At 41.2% G+C, this 15083-nt stretch overlaps 1 protein-coding gene across 1 annotated transcript in view; it reads left to right on the top strand.

The window, feature by feature from the left end:
• The window catches only part of MAJIN (membrane anchored junction protein), a 25378-nt gene extending 10295 nt beyond the window's left edge, over nt 1-15083 (top strand). The window contains exons 3-11 of the mRNA XM_015461312.3: nt 3822-3867; nt 6551-6626; nt 6801-6926; nt 7788-7819; nt 8119-8210; nt 9762-9825; nt 13377-13449; nt 14326-14443; nt 14996-15083. Coding sequence (XP_015316798.2) covers nt 3822-3867; nt 6551-6626; nt 6801-6926; nt 7788-7819; nt 8119-8210; nt 9762-9825; nt 13377-13449; nt 14326-14443; nt 14996-15041 — 673 coding nt within the window. The 3' untranslated portion in view covers nt 15042-15083. The remainder of the gene's footprint in view (nt 1-3821; nt 3868-6550; nt 6627-6800; nt 6927-7787; nt 7820-8118; nt 8211-9761; nt 9826-13376; nt 13450-14325; nt 14444-14995) is intronic.

Raw genomic sequence — 15083 nt, 5'->3', positions numbered from 1 at the left:
CCTAAAATTCATATGGAATTTCAAGGGATCCCAAATAGCCAAAACAATCTTGGAAAAGAACAGATTTGAAGTACTCATACTTGCCAATTAAAAAACTTCCTACAAAACTATAAGTAATCAAAAAGTGTGGTACTGCATAAGGACAGACTATAACCAATAAATAGTATAGAATTGAGAGCCCAGAAATAAAACCTCACTAACATCTATGGTCAATTGATTTTTGACTAGAATGCCAAGAGCATTCAATGGGAAAGAAGAGTTTCTTTAACAAATGGTTCTGGGAAAACTGGATATCCACATGCCAAAGAATAAAGTTGGACCCTTATCTTACACAATATACTACAGTTAACTAAAAATGGATCAAAGACGAAATTAGAGCTAAAACTAAAACTGTTAGAATAAAACATAGGGGCAAATCTTTATGACTTTGGATTTGGCAGTGGTTTCTTAAATACAACACCAAACACACAGGCCTCAAAAGAAATTAGATAAATTGCACTTAGTTGATTTTATAAAATTTATATGTCTAAGAACCCTACTAACAGAGTGAAAAGGAAAACCACAGATGAGAAAAGATATTTGCAAATCATGTATCTGATAAGAGTTTAATATCCAGAATATATAAAGAACTACAACTCAACAACAAAAAGATAAGCAATCCAATTGAAAATGGACAAAGGACTTGAATAGACATTTCTCTAAAGAAGATATACAAATGGCCAGTAAGCACATGAAAAAATGCTCAATATCTTTAGTCACTAGGAAAATGCAAATCAAAATTGCGATGATATACCACTTCACACCTACTAGGATAGCTATAATTAAAAAACAAAACAACAGTTGTTGACAAGGATGTGGAGAAATGGGAACTTTCATACATTGCTGGTGGGAATGTAAAATGATGCAGATACTATGGAAACTGGTTTAGCAGTTCCTCAAAAAGTTAAAATTACCATGAAGAAATGAAGTTGCTCAGTGGTGTCCGACTCTTTGCGACTCCATGGACTGTAGCCAACCAGGCTCCATCCATGAGATTTTCCAGGCAAGAATACTGGAGTGAGTTGCCATTTCCTTCTCCAGAGGATCTTCCTGACCCAGGGATTGAACCTGGGTCTCCTGCATTGCAGGCAGACACTTTACCGTCTGAGCCACCAGGGAAGCCCTTACCATATGACCATATTACCATATGACCCAGCAGTTTCATTCCTAGGTATATGCCAGTCACAACAGGGCAAATCTTGTATGATTCTGCTTATATGAAATATTAAAATAGGAAAACTCATAAAGACAGGCTGGGTAAAGGGAAGAATGTGGAGTTATTGTTTAAAGAGCACAATGTTTCAGTTTGTGGAAATAAGTTTTAGAAATAAGGTAGTGCTGACTGCAAGCCATGGTTTTGAATGTAATATTGTATGGAAAAACCTGAACAAAATTTTTGGCCAACCCATTAATTAATGCCACTGAATTATATACTTAAAAATAGTTAAAATGGAAAAGTTGAGGTTATATGTATTTTAGCACAACTTTTAAATGTATAATATTAATTTTAAAATAATGATATACCTATTAAGTTTTAATATATTTTTATTAAAAATAACTATATACTCCAGTATTTTTGCCTGAAGAATCCCATGGACAGAGGAGCCTGGCAAGCTACAGTCCATGGAGTGGCAAAAGAGTCAAACACAACTTTGTAACTAAACCATATTTTCTAAAGCAAAAATTAATGGGAGGATTGACATCACATTAAATTTCTGCAAATTTCATTAATGTCTGGCTTAATAAAAAAACTGCTAGATTATTGTATTTGCTTTTACATTTAATCTGTCGTGAGTTTTTTCTTTTGGTTGAATTACATGAAAAACTCAGCTGTACATATATATGTAGCATTACATATATTTGCCAACAAAGGTCCATATAGTCAAAGGTATGGTTTTTCCAGTAGTCATGTATAGATGTGAGAGTTGGACCACAGAGAAGGCTGAGCACCGAAGAATTGATGCTTTCAAACCACAGTGCTGGAGAAGACTCTTGAGAGTCCCTTGGACAGCAAGGAGATCAAACTAGTCAAACTAATCCTAAAGGAAATCAACTCTGAATATTTATTGGAAGGACTGATGCTGAAGCCGAAGCTCTAATCCTTTGGCCACCTGATGTCAAGAGCCAACTCATTGGAAAAGATCCCGATGCTGGGAAAGATTGAGGGCAGGAGGAGAAGGAGCAACAGAGGTGGTTGGATGGCATCATTGACTCTGTGGACATGGGTTTGAGCAAACTCCAGGAGATGGTGAAGGACAGGGAAGCCGGCATGCTGCAGTCCATGGGGTTGCAAAGAGTTGGACACTTCTGATCAACTGAACAACAAATGTTTGTAGTAGGGAAAGGTAGGAATATATTAATAGTCTTCTCAGATCATTGTGGATAATCTTCCTTGGCCCTGTGTCAAAACTTGACAAATAACAGTTGTTTATTTTGTTTCTTTTTAAATTTTTATTATTTTTTTAAATTAAAAAAATTGGTTTTTTTTTTTGGCTGCACAGCACAACTTGTGGGATCTCTCACGCCACAGTAGTAAAAGTGCCGAGTCCTAACCACTAGACAACCAGGAAACTCAGTTTCATTTTTTAAAAATATAGTAGTTTTTTAAAGGTTAGTTGCAATGTGGAATCTGAAATTATATCACTGTACTTTCTGATCTCTGCAACATGAAAATCCATTGGTCTATCTTGTTCTTTGAAAGCTGATCTTTTACCTAGAATGATTTTGTAACCTGAAGTGTTTCTATGGTCGCTTGGAAAATATTGTTTCACTTGCAGATTGTTCAAATGTCAACACGCTTCATTATACAGTATCAAAAAACATATTTGCTAATATCACTACCAATCTTATCAGAAAAATGCCCAAGTATTGGGAAGTTGTCAACCCTACAGTGGTGGATAAAAGTTTTCCAAAATTCAAAATTTTACTTGAAATCCAAAAATTTATCCTTAACAACAAATACTGTCAGTTTTATTGATAAGCTCACTGTTCGCTTTTGAGAAAATGTCTGTCACATTCCCAAGTCTGAATAAGCACCATCGTTTATCTGTCAGCTGACCAGTCAAATAAAATATGAAAAAGCATGTGGTTCAGTTTGCAACCTAAACAGTTGTGCAGGCACTTCTCAAGAGAACCATCATCTTCTGGTATGCCGCAGAAACACTTTATCCATACTTCCTGTTTTATCACAGAATATATTAAAATCCATTATTTGGGGGGTGAGATTTATAGAATTATTAAGGCCTTACTTCTTCCTCTAACATATTAAATGGAATTGAATTTTTTTTCCTGTGTGGTTGCAAAGATGGCTACAATTGCTAGTACAGTTTAGTGCAACTGACTAGATCTGTGCTAAGGCACCAGCATTTTGACCACCACAGATTTTGCACTATGATACAAATGTCAATATAGTGAAAAAGGCAAATAATATCTTAGTATTATTATGAAACTAATTTTGCCCTTGGAGACTCCTTGAAAGGGTCTTGAGGACCCCCGGAGGTCCGCAGATTGCACTTGTACTACTGGTCTAAACAATTATTAACCTTAACGGTGGCAATGTCGGGTCCCGGCAGGGCATGGAGAAGATACTCTGGTACAGCCTGTACCAGCTTTCAGTCTGCACCACCTAGTGAGCTCTTCTTCCCTTGAGCACTGGGTCAGCACACACAATTGTTATTTAGTTATGTTCCCTTAGCTCATTGGAAATGTCATTTTTACTAGAGTCTGTTGTCTCCAGAGCTTTTCTTCTTGGCTCATTTACTTCTTGTCTGTTTACCTTCTAGAGGGGAAGAGGTAGAAAACAAGGAAGTCATCGTCCAGGAGCTGGAGGTAGGGAAAGAAGCAGACAACTTCTGGGAATGTTGTTTTTTAAGCTGAGGATGCATCCCTATTTAGGTTTTAGTTGTTTCCTACAAACTGAGTCACAATCTCCGCTTGATTACTTGACTTCTCCCTGCCACATTTCCTCTGCAGAGAAAGGTTACTGTTTTTCCAGGGAAATTAAAGCCTATACTCTTTCTCAATTTTCCTAGTTGAAGTGTCAGCACCTTTGAGGCTAAGAGTGATTTTGTTTCCACTAGAGTTCCCAGCCATGGGCAGCTGTCTTTTGTGGCGGCTGGCATAGAGAAAGCATCCGGAGGACTGCCTTCCAGGGCTCTGGGAAACCTCACCATCCCAACCACTGCCTGGTACTTGACGTTCAGGAAACTCAACTGTAAATACACAGACAAGGCTGCTGTGTCTTCATTTTAATTGGAAACATTTGCATTTGCTATATTTCCACTTCATTTTCATTCCTTTACTACCCAACTCTAATGGCTTTAAATTCTCCCACAAGAAGAAGACAAAGACGGTGGACAAATTTGTAAACTGGTGAAAGCACTGGACAAGGAATTAGAGTTCTGGGGGCTGGCCGCAGTTTCTAGTCCTGGCTGAACCACTAAGAAATGTGTGAGCCTTAGCAAATCACTTCTCTCTCTGGGTTTTATTTGCCTCATTCATAATATGAGAGTTTTAAACTAGTGTATTCTTTTCTAACTTCATGACTGAGTGCTCTATGACTGTTGTAATTTATAAAGACATATGCTGCCACATTTCAAAGAATTTGAATATAATTACATATACAAATGCAAAACTGTAAAACCAAAAGTTGAGTCAAAGCCTTAAAGGTACTCTTTAGCTATGTGTTGAAAAATACAGTAAGATCTTTGAGGACCTCAGAGGCATCATTATAAATAGCAATTATTTTAACATAGGACCATGACAGTTTTCTGCTTATTTTAATTATGAGTAGAGCAAAATTTATTTCACTTTGCTTCACTTAATATGGGCAGAGAAAAGCTCAAGGCAGTAAAGTATTGCAAACATAGTTTTTAGAACCAATGAAACCTGGATTTGAACTCTAGTTCTGCCTTCACAGTACAATTTTTGGGAAATTTGTCTTCCTTATCTGAATCTGTTTCCTTACCTGTCAGTAAGATTGATAAATAATATCAGTTTTCAGGATTGTAGTGAGGATTAGAAATAGATGTATGCGGTTCTTGCTGCACAATAGTTCATCTAATGGTAGCTAGAGAACACTTATATGCATTTATAATCATATAAAAATGTGTTTTTTTAAAACATTTATTGATTTATTTGACTGCACGGGTCTTAGTTGCAGGATCTTCAGTCTTTGTCGCAGCATGCGAACTCTTTGTTGCAGCATGCAGAATCTAGTTCCCTGACCAGGGATCAAAACCAGGCCTCCTGCAATGGGAGTGTGGAGTCTTAGCCACTGGACCACCAGGGAATTCCCTAAAACTTTTCGAAGTGCTTTTTATATGTTCTTTTTTTTTTAACTCTCATTAGTTTTGAAGCAGAAGTTATCCTTTGTCATTCACTTAGAAAACATATATTGATAAGCAGTTTAGTCTAATGGTTTTGAGTGTAAGCTCTGGAGCCCCACTGCCTGGGTTTGTGTCTTAACTCCATCATTACTAGCTGTGTAGCCTTCCATAAATCACTGTACCTCTCTCTGTCTTAGTTTCCTCAGTGGTAAAATGAGGATAATAGAAATCTTTTATCTTAAAGGGTTCTTGAGTAGTGGTGAGTGCTCAGTCATATCAGACTCTTTGCCCATATACTAATAAGCATAGGTTAATTAGAGACTAAATAATTAAGATTTAAAGACAGTAGAAGAAAAGGTTTGACATAAACTAAAGCAAAATACGTACATATAAATAAATACCAATATTATTCATTGGGGCTTTCCTGGTGGCTCAGATGGTAAAGAATCTGCCTGTAATGGGGTTCAATCCCTGGCTTGAGAAGATCCCCTGGAGAAGGGAATGGCTACCCACTCCAGTATTCTTGCCTGGAGAATTTCGTGGACAGAGGAGCCTGGTGGGCTGCAGTCCATAGGGTCATAGAAAGTCCAGCAGAACTGAGCAACAAATCCAGGATCTATTTGTTGAGGACCTGTTATGCTTCATCCACTATGGTAGAGAAGGGATGCTAAGACAAATCAGGTATGTATTCTCCTTCAAGAAGATTTCTTAGTAAAGAAAATAAAAATATGTACATGGAGGGAATTCTCTGGCAATCCAGTGGTTAGGACTCAGCACTTTCACTGCTGGGCCAGAGTTCAGTCTCTGGTCAAGGAATTCAGATTTCACAAGCCTGGAGGCACAGAAGGGAGAAAAAGATGCATTGAATATAGTGAAGGCCCGAGGCTAACTACTGTGAAATTTGAGACCTGTAGTTAATTCAACTTGAGAAATTAGGGAAAATTTTGTGGAGGAGATGGCTTTTGAGTTGTGCCATAAAAGAATAAGTGGAATTTAGTCATATGATGATGGACTAAAAGGGTATTTCAGGCCAGAGCAGAGAAGTGGAGAAGTGGAAGGTATATTCAGGGAACAGCAAGTAGTTGGACTCTAAAAGAGTATAGGGTACGTGAAGAACAGCGATAGAGATAAGTTAATAGACTGGCTGAAATTAGTATTAAAGTTATTTCACATTTTTTTTTCAGGATTCTATTCGTGCGGTCTTAGGAAACCTGGATAATTTACAGCCATTTGCTACAGAACACTTTATTGTATTTCCCTGTATCCTTTCTTTCCTGGGGGGAAATGAGCTGCAATTCACACTGTAGATTGAAGTGGAAGCAGCAAACCCGTGCAGTTTGGAGGGTAGGTCATGGAAAGGAGACGGAGTCTTTCCTCTAAAATAGTACTCAGGGATTCATACTGGCTACATCCTCAGTCCTTAGCACATCCCAGATAAAAGCAAATGGGAAAGAGTGTCCCATCTGAAGTTCAAACATGGGGAAGCTGTCTTGGTCCCTTATCCATTTGTTTTCACTCTGTATGTGGAGATGAAATGCTTTCATGAAAATCTGTCACCGGGTAAGTAGAACGATGAAAGTGTAGGTGGAGAAGGAAAAGGGGGCGGTTGAACATCCATAGGTTAGCAGTGCTGAATGTGGTGAAATAGCCAGATTGAGCCCCCACACTGACACTGCAGAAGTCAGGAGCATGTCCTCCAAGCTAGACTGCCTGGTTCAAATCTTGGTGGATTTGCCACTTAGGAGTGTATGACCTTAGATAAATTACTCAGTCTTTGTATGCCTCCTTTGTGAAATGGTGAAAACTAATAATAGTCATTGAGTTGTTGAAAATATTAAATGTGTACTGGGAAATGGAAAGTACAGTATGACTTAGGGTAATAACTCAATGAAAAATAACCTATGATATAAATAATTCCTTCCATTTTAGAGTATTTAATGACTTTCACTTAGTAATATCTTAAACATATCTCCCAATTTTTAATCTCTGGGGGCCATTGTTATTTTTACAAATAGAGGGACAAGGAGACATCTACCAGTTTGATTGGAAAAAAAAAAGTACAAAGGCATTATCTCAAAATACCTCAATTCATTTGTCACTGATGCCATAAGTTCTACCTTTTTTCTTTCATAATAGGGATCATCCCCTTTTAAGTGACTTATTGTTATAATATTATCTGTGTCAGACTTTTTAGATGACACAGTGGAGTCAAGTCATCTCTCACCACGTCATCTCCACATGACTTGTAGATGACAATAAAATAAGGGAGGAAAAAAGTTTGGAGACACAGTATTTCTTGGAAAACTGATAACCAGGTGAAAGGGAAAAGGGCACACACCAAAGTTTTATCTAGGACCAGTTCTAAGAAGTCGATGAAGAAACAGCCTTGCTTCATTATGATATTCAAATTTCCTATTGTAGGAAAATCAATGAACAGCAGTCCTCTTGGGTTGGTAAGTTTGCCTTTTGTTTATGAGATGAAAATTGCCTTTATTGCCTCTTATTATCTCATGTTTTGCTCTTGACTCCTCTCTTTTGCCCTTTGGTTGTTGCCCAGGTCCAATAAGGATTGTATACTTGAGAATTTTTTATCTTCTTGGCTAGATTTCTGAGACTTTGTCTATCCTTACTTACAAAGCTGATGTTAAAAGCTGCCTTTGGCAATTTATAGATGGGCAGTTCTCTTCACTGTGCCCTCATGTGAACAACTCTGGAAAAGGAAAAGTCTCAGGAATCTGGTTCCTCTCTGAAGGTCCTGGCAGAGAGGAAAACAGCAGAAGCCGTGCTGAAGAAACGAAAACGCGGAGAAGTGCCCAGCTCCCCAGCCAGGCCAGGGCTGGACAGGTCAGTGGTGTTGAGTGAGGCACTAAACCCTGCATTCTAGCTAGGCCTTGCCCTCTGTTGGGGTGAGTCACTCTCTGTCTCAGGGCTTCATTCATAGCTGCTTATTCGGGTGGGTAGACTAAGGGAAGGAAGCAAGTTGGTATTTGCAATATAATTTGCAAATCTACTTCCTTAGCAAAGTAGAATTTTTCTGTTCATTATCCTCAGTGAGGACTGAGGGAATTCCCTGGTGGTCCAGTGGTTAGGACTCTGAGCTTCCACTGCAAGGGCCACAGGTTCCATCCCTGGTTGGGGAACTAAGATCTTGGTGGCTCAGGGGTAAAGAATCCGCTTGCCAATGCAGGAGACTCAGGTCTGATCCCTGGGTCGGGAAGATCCCCTGAAGAAGGAAATGGCAACCCACTCCAGTGTTCTTGCCTGAGAAATCCCATGGATAGAGGAGGCTGGCAGGCTGCAGTCCGTGGGGTCTCAAAGAGTTGGACAGGACTGAGCAACTAAACAACAACAAGCCGAGCAGTGCAGCCAAAAAACAGAAAGAAAAAAGACACTCAGAAGGCATAAGATATGAAGTCCCACAGTATCATACATGAACATAGAGAAAGCCTCAAAAGAGTGAGAACGAATAAAATATAACCTTATTTCATGCAGTGAGTAGTATATTTTTGTGCCTGCTCTCAGTTTTCCGGCAGGTGTGGGTGGTTGTGTCTGCTGCTTGCGGAGCCTGTGCAGCTTTTGGAACTCTACCTTAAGAGGTAGTACAGGTCGAAACATAGATGTCTGTAAGAGGGTATGCCTCAATTACTGGCTGAGGTGCTGCAAATTACGGGGAGTGTTGCACACAACTCTTAACATGTTGAAGTTACTATTGTAGGGGCTACTTATTTCTTCTTTTGATTCTCTGTCAAGGACAGAATGAGTCAGTAAGACAATTCAGTTTTTCATATTAGCACCCACAGAGAGATGCTGGAATAATCCAAGGTGTGGTTTGCTCCCCAGGCCAAAGTGCTTTCAACTCAGGTTCACAGAAAGCAAGTGTCCTTTTCCTGGTATTATGTGGGCACCAAGACATACAAGGGCAGTGGGGATGTATGGGGCTGTGAGGGTGGGCCACGCAGGAGCTGACCCCTACACTGTCCTAATGCACGTGTCAGTGAAGAGGCGGGAAATTCCTCCTCCAGACAGGTGGGATGTGAGGGTGCTTGGAGGTATGAAGCTTTGCTTGGTTCTGTTTGACTGAATTTTTCACGGAGAAGGGGCCTCATGTCTTCCCTTTCTCTGTGTTTTGATGCCCAACCAAGTATTTCAAAATCCTGCTGTCAATCACATTTTCCCTTTCTCAACCCCTAGATCCCCAAGTGTCTCAAATTGTGATTCTGCTGTGAATTAAAGCAGCACCCAAAGAGAATTTGGCCACACAATTTATTCTGCAGGCCAGGAGTGGCATAAAAATAGCCAACCTGCTGAAATATTCATCTGGGACACTTTTGCTTGAATGTGAGGATGTTGCCGCTGCCAGTAATGCTTCTTGGGCTTTTTTTCCTCCCACTTTAGGGCCGAGATGGGGACTTCCAGTCAAGGGCTCAGCAAAAAGAAGCCCCCTATGGAAACCAGGAGGGTATGCACCAAAATGGAGACTTCAAGACTCTTGGCTATTTCTGTTTGGTTACGAGTCAGGATTCCTATTATCAGCACATCTTGGTCCTAAGTACAGACTGAATTCACTGCACTCATTCTCAGGTTTCCCTGTCTTCAGAACAACTTTCAGCCATCCACCCTTGCCACAGCCTGTCCTAAATGTAGCTGCATAATACACACATCGATGAATCCTTTTGTTAAAAAGCCTTCTCTTAGCTTAAAGAGCTGCTTTTTTATACTCTGCAGTCGAAAAAGAAAATAGGTCTGTTGAGTTGAGGTGTAATCCAGTGTAGAATTTTTTTTCCGTAAGCTTTTTGCCCTCATCTGCACTGGAGTCTGAGTCTGGGAACATCTAATTTTTACAGACAAAATAGGTTTGTATCAGCACAGGATACTGGTAAAAGAAAACTTCATTTAGAGCAATGATGGGTCAGCCTCAATAATACTTGATTCATTTTGTGAGGTCTGTTCTCCATTTAGATATTCATACATCTGCTACTCCTCAATTTTAGGGCTTCTTTTCCATAATAGTCCCTAAAATAATGCGCTTTTTCCTTGAAATAGCTGTTATTTGTGACGTTTCTTACCTCTCCACCATAGCTCCAAAGCAGCTCTGACCTTTATTTCCTAGCTCACCTCCCTCACCTTCCCAGGATCCAAAACATGATCAGTTATTGAGTAAACATTTACATATTCATTCATTCAGCAAACATTTATTGAGTATCTACTGTGTGCCAAGTACTAGCAAGCACACTCTCCCCCAGAAGTGCTGAAAGTGTAAAGCTGGGCAGACAATTTATGATAAATGTGCTATGAACAGGAATAAAGGAAGCCCAGGGGACAAAGGGACCACAAAGGAGAACCTCACTGAGACCAAGTGGGTGTGAGAGAGAGTTCGCAGAGTAGCTCAGGGTGCACCAAGCACTTAGGCCAAGTGGAAAGAGTGTAAGAGTACAGTGCTTCTGGTGACCTACTGGAGAGGTCAGCACAGGCTTCATCCTAAAAGGTCTTAAAGCCACCTTCAAGATCACAGGAATTCCCTAAAACATTTTTAAGCAGAAAACTGATTTTCATTTCTAAACAATTCTGTCCCCTGTTTGCCAGGCATTGTGTTAGGTGCTGGAGTGCACACAAACATATAAAATCTAGTTTTTTTCCAGGAGTTTACCATTTAGCTGGAGTAGAGTGAACCCTTAAAGATGAAGACCTCTGCCTTTGTAGGCAGGAGCAGGGTACAGAGCCGTGTTGTTATACCCATGGCCAGCTGGCCCATGCAGTGATCTTAGCAGGTGGTTTCCCTCTATACTCTCATCCTTTTGAGAGGGAAGAAGAAGAATTTAGAAAGTACAAGAGAGGACATGAAGCTCTGGAGAACAAAGACACTTTATACAACCAAGATAATTACTATTAAAGGAACACTTCCCTCACTCTCTACCCTTTGTACCTTCCTATTCTTAGTCTGACGCATCATCTCCCTCAAGAACCCACAGTTTCTTAACTCAACATAATTACCTTGTCAACCTGATACTGGGTTAGAAAAAAAACTCTGAGGAAAAAAGAAAAGGAATATGTTTATTGATTTTGACTCAAAGCCCAAATGATCTTCATTGTAGACCCTGTTGTCAGAGAGCAGACGTCTCTTAAATTAACATGATCACAGTGACTCTTAGTGCAAGTCACTAAGAGCTGGAAGAATCGAACACGCTCCTTTGGTCCGGTGCTTAACATCTTCGCTCCCCTTTGGGGGAAGTTAAGGTGTAGAAACACAGTATGGATTGTGCACATCTGTACCCATAGGGAGCCTGTGCAGGGAAAGCTTAGAAGAATACAACACATACCTGAATAAGGTCTCTGTTTCATCAGAGGTGTTTAGGGAGAATGGATAAGAAGGGCAGACTCATTCCTTTTGTTACTTCAGCTCCCAGATCTAGAGATCCAGACTGTAAAAGGAAAAAAAATGGAAGAGAGCAGATGAATGATCCAGAAGGGAAATAGACTGCTGTGCATGTAGCTTTCTTTTCCGCCTCTGCTTGCTTGACCTGCACTTCCAAGCAGAGGCGACCCTGAAGGTACAGGGGACAGCTTTGCATCAGGTTTTCAGGGTATTATTGTGGCTGGATGTCCTGGATGGTACCCTAAGTTTTATTTCACGCTATAATGTTTTTCCTCTCTTACAACATTTGCCTGAGGAAACCTCTGTCAAGATTTCAGGAGAGCACGAAGGCTCTCTTACCATGGAAATTTCCACGGGTTCAGAGATGGGCTGTGCCTCTGCCCCAGGGCCTTTGCACTTCTGGTCCCCACTTCCAGCCTTAGTAGATGCTTTCCTTAGGGCCAATGCAGCAGGATTTAAATTGCAAACCGTAGTTTCCCTCAAGCTAGAAATCATATCTAGGGCCTCTAGTTTCCCCTCCACCCTATATAGAAGAAGAGAGAGGTAGTCTCCTTCTGCCCAAGAGATCTTTTCACTTTTATAGGAGTATGACTTAGGTGGCTGCCCATGTGGTCTGGGATTTAAGGGTTTGTGGAAAAGGTTACCAGCAATATCAGCTCATGCTTAGCTTGGAGGACCTGTCCTCCCTTTCCTGGCATCACTGTGCCTCTGCCCCCTTGATACACCCTAACAGTCGGCAGCCGCTTGCTACAGAATTCTTCACCCGCAAAATGGCTCAAGAACTCCCCAGCACTGCTGGGTAGTCAAGCCTCAGGTTTTGCCTCAATGAGGGAAGTGACCAGTTGGCAGTGATTCCCAAAAAGAAATATATAAACCATGTTTCTGATTATCTAGGTGTCTCAGAGAATATTATAGGCTTGGAACCAGGCTATAGAGTGTCCTCTTCAAAGTACAAAGGAAGGTCTATAGGGCAGTAGCACAGGGAGAAATAAGATTGTGTTGTAGTGTGCTGGCTGCTTACGCCACAGTCATGTTTCTGCTGGCTCTAGCCACATTGATCATATTTACATGTTAATGGCAATGTGCCCTTGTACATCATGTCCTTGTCTGGAATGCCCTGCTCTCTTTGACTCCTTGATGCTGTCCATTGAGGCCCCACTTAAATAACACTTCCCCTGTGAAGTCTTCCTTGTCTAACCACTACCCACTCTCTTCACATCCTTCTCAGCAACCGCAGTACTCTATGTAGACTGATAGGGTAGTCTTATCACACTGACTTATAGTACTTAGTTTATATGTCAATTTTACCACATAGATTATACTTTTCTCCAAGGTAAAATAAAGGTCCTCCTGATTTCTGAAAACTTGAAATTCTGTCCTTGGCAATAGCTGGTACTCAGAAACATGGAATGGTAAGGTACACCCAGCTTGGTTTGTTCTTGTCTGTTAAACATTATGATTTAGAAGGACAGTGTTTGGGAAGCTGATATGGGAAAAGGACAGAAAAATAGAACCTGCCTGGGCAGTCGGGAGCCAGACCCCAGCACTGATGTGAAATCTCTTCACCAGCAAATAGCATTCAGACCCCCAAGCTGGAAAAGAGTAAAGTTTGAGACTTTTCTTGGTCTTTTAATCAGAACAGAGAAAGAAAAACCCAGCAAGAATGCCAGAAGACCCCAGCATTTGATGTCACCGATGTCCAGGACCAGGGTAGGTTCTGGTCTCCTCTAGTAAGCATCCTGTCCTCTTTAGTCCCCTGATGAGCAAAGCAGCACAAAGCTCTTTGAGTCTGGGCACACTCAGTGGGCGATGTGCCTTGCTCCCGTGGAGGTGCTTGTTCATTCAGTCTGGGGGCATGCTCTTGGGTAATAGGAGCCCCTGCAGTAGAATCCCAGGGACGGCAGAGCGTGGTGGACTGCCATCTCTGGGGTCGCACAGAGTCGGACACGACTGAAGCGACTTAGCAGCAGCAGCAGCAGTTCCCAAATGGAGTGAAAGAGGCAATGCATGTTCTTCTTGTGCTTCTGATAGCAAAACTGGTGGTCCCACAGTTTCAGAACATTCCATGTAAGTTTTACAGAAAAGTTGGGAGGGATATGCTTTGCTTTTCTATCCCAGAGAACAGTCTAGGAAGCTGTCTCTCCTCCTCTTCTCTTTAGGGCATTAGTGTTAATATGGAAGGTGCAGATGGTGCTTGGCAGGGGCTGGGAATGCATGTCAAGGTGTCACCCTTTTGGCTTGCTGATCTTTCACTCAGCATGAGAATTCAGTATGGATGCAGTTATCACAGATGCAGGCACATGAGCAAAGTGAGTTCTCCAACAAGTTGTCAGTCCACGTGTAGACACACCAGCCACGGTAGGTGTCTAGGATTTGAGCAGTGTAAAAAATCTCGACCTGACTTTGAAAATACTCCAAGGTCAGAATAGCCTCTTACTGAGCTGGGATGAAATTGAGAAGATCAGAGCCAACAATGCCCCTGGCTTCACTTATCCTGGTTTGAGGCTGCCCTTGGCTTATGCTCAGTGTCCTGCCTTCTGCTCACATACAAGTAGCCCTTTCCCTGCCTGAGTGTTTCCCTTGCAGATTCTAAGTGGGAGGACAGCCTGGTAGGGAAGACTATCCCACCATCGCAGCAAAACAATCCACCTCCAGCTGAGGGACCCACAGAGCTGGGAACCAGTGGCTTCTTCGGGTTTCTGACGTAAGACAGACTTCTCTCCTGCCATTAAACTTAGCCCCATTGAATCTCTCAAGGAAAGAAGACTAGAAAAGAAAGCGGATTACCCTTATAAATCACTATTTTGTGCAGAACAAATGATGGAAATGAGATAGAGCTTTAGGGTCCTAACTAACCTACCCCACCCTAATGTGCCCAGCATTGAATCTGATATCCCAAATGTTACTTGGACAACAACTATTCTTATTGTGTTTGGGTTATTCAGTTGATTTTGTTACTAAAATAGTTCCATTCTTCTCTCTGAACCTAGGCTCTGTCTTCAGAGTCCTTTTTGCAGAGTACAAAACAAATCCCTTCATGTGTCTAGAGCTCAGCCATCCCATTGCTATTGTTCTTTATTTATACTTCCAGAGTATAATTTAACTTGGGTACCTTTTCAAATGCTGTTTCAGACTTGAATTTCCAATCAGTGGTCTCAGAGCAGAAATGCCCTAGCTAATAATAGAGCCCTAATGGGACCTGGGAGAGGGGAACTGGACCTCTGGAGTCTCAACCTGCTCTGCTCTCCTTCTGCAGCTCTCTCTTCCCGTTTAGGTATTTCTTCAGAAAGAGCAGCCAGTGAGCCTCCTAAATGCAGCAGTGGGAGGGGCAGTGACCCTTCCCA

The sequence above is a fragment of the Bos taurus genome, chromosome 29 (assembly GCF_002263795.3).
Source record: "Bos taurus isolate L1 Dominette 01449 registration number 42190680 breed Hereford chromosome 29, ARS-UCD2.0, whole genome shotgun sequence".
In the NCBI taxonomy this organism is placed as follows: domain Eukaryota; kingdom Metazoa; phylum Chordata; class Mammalia; order Artiodactyla; family Bovidae; genus Bos; species Bos taurus.
Note: the sequence above shows the minus strand (reverse complement) of the source record. Positions and strands in the feature narration are given on the sequence as shown.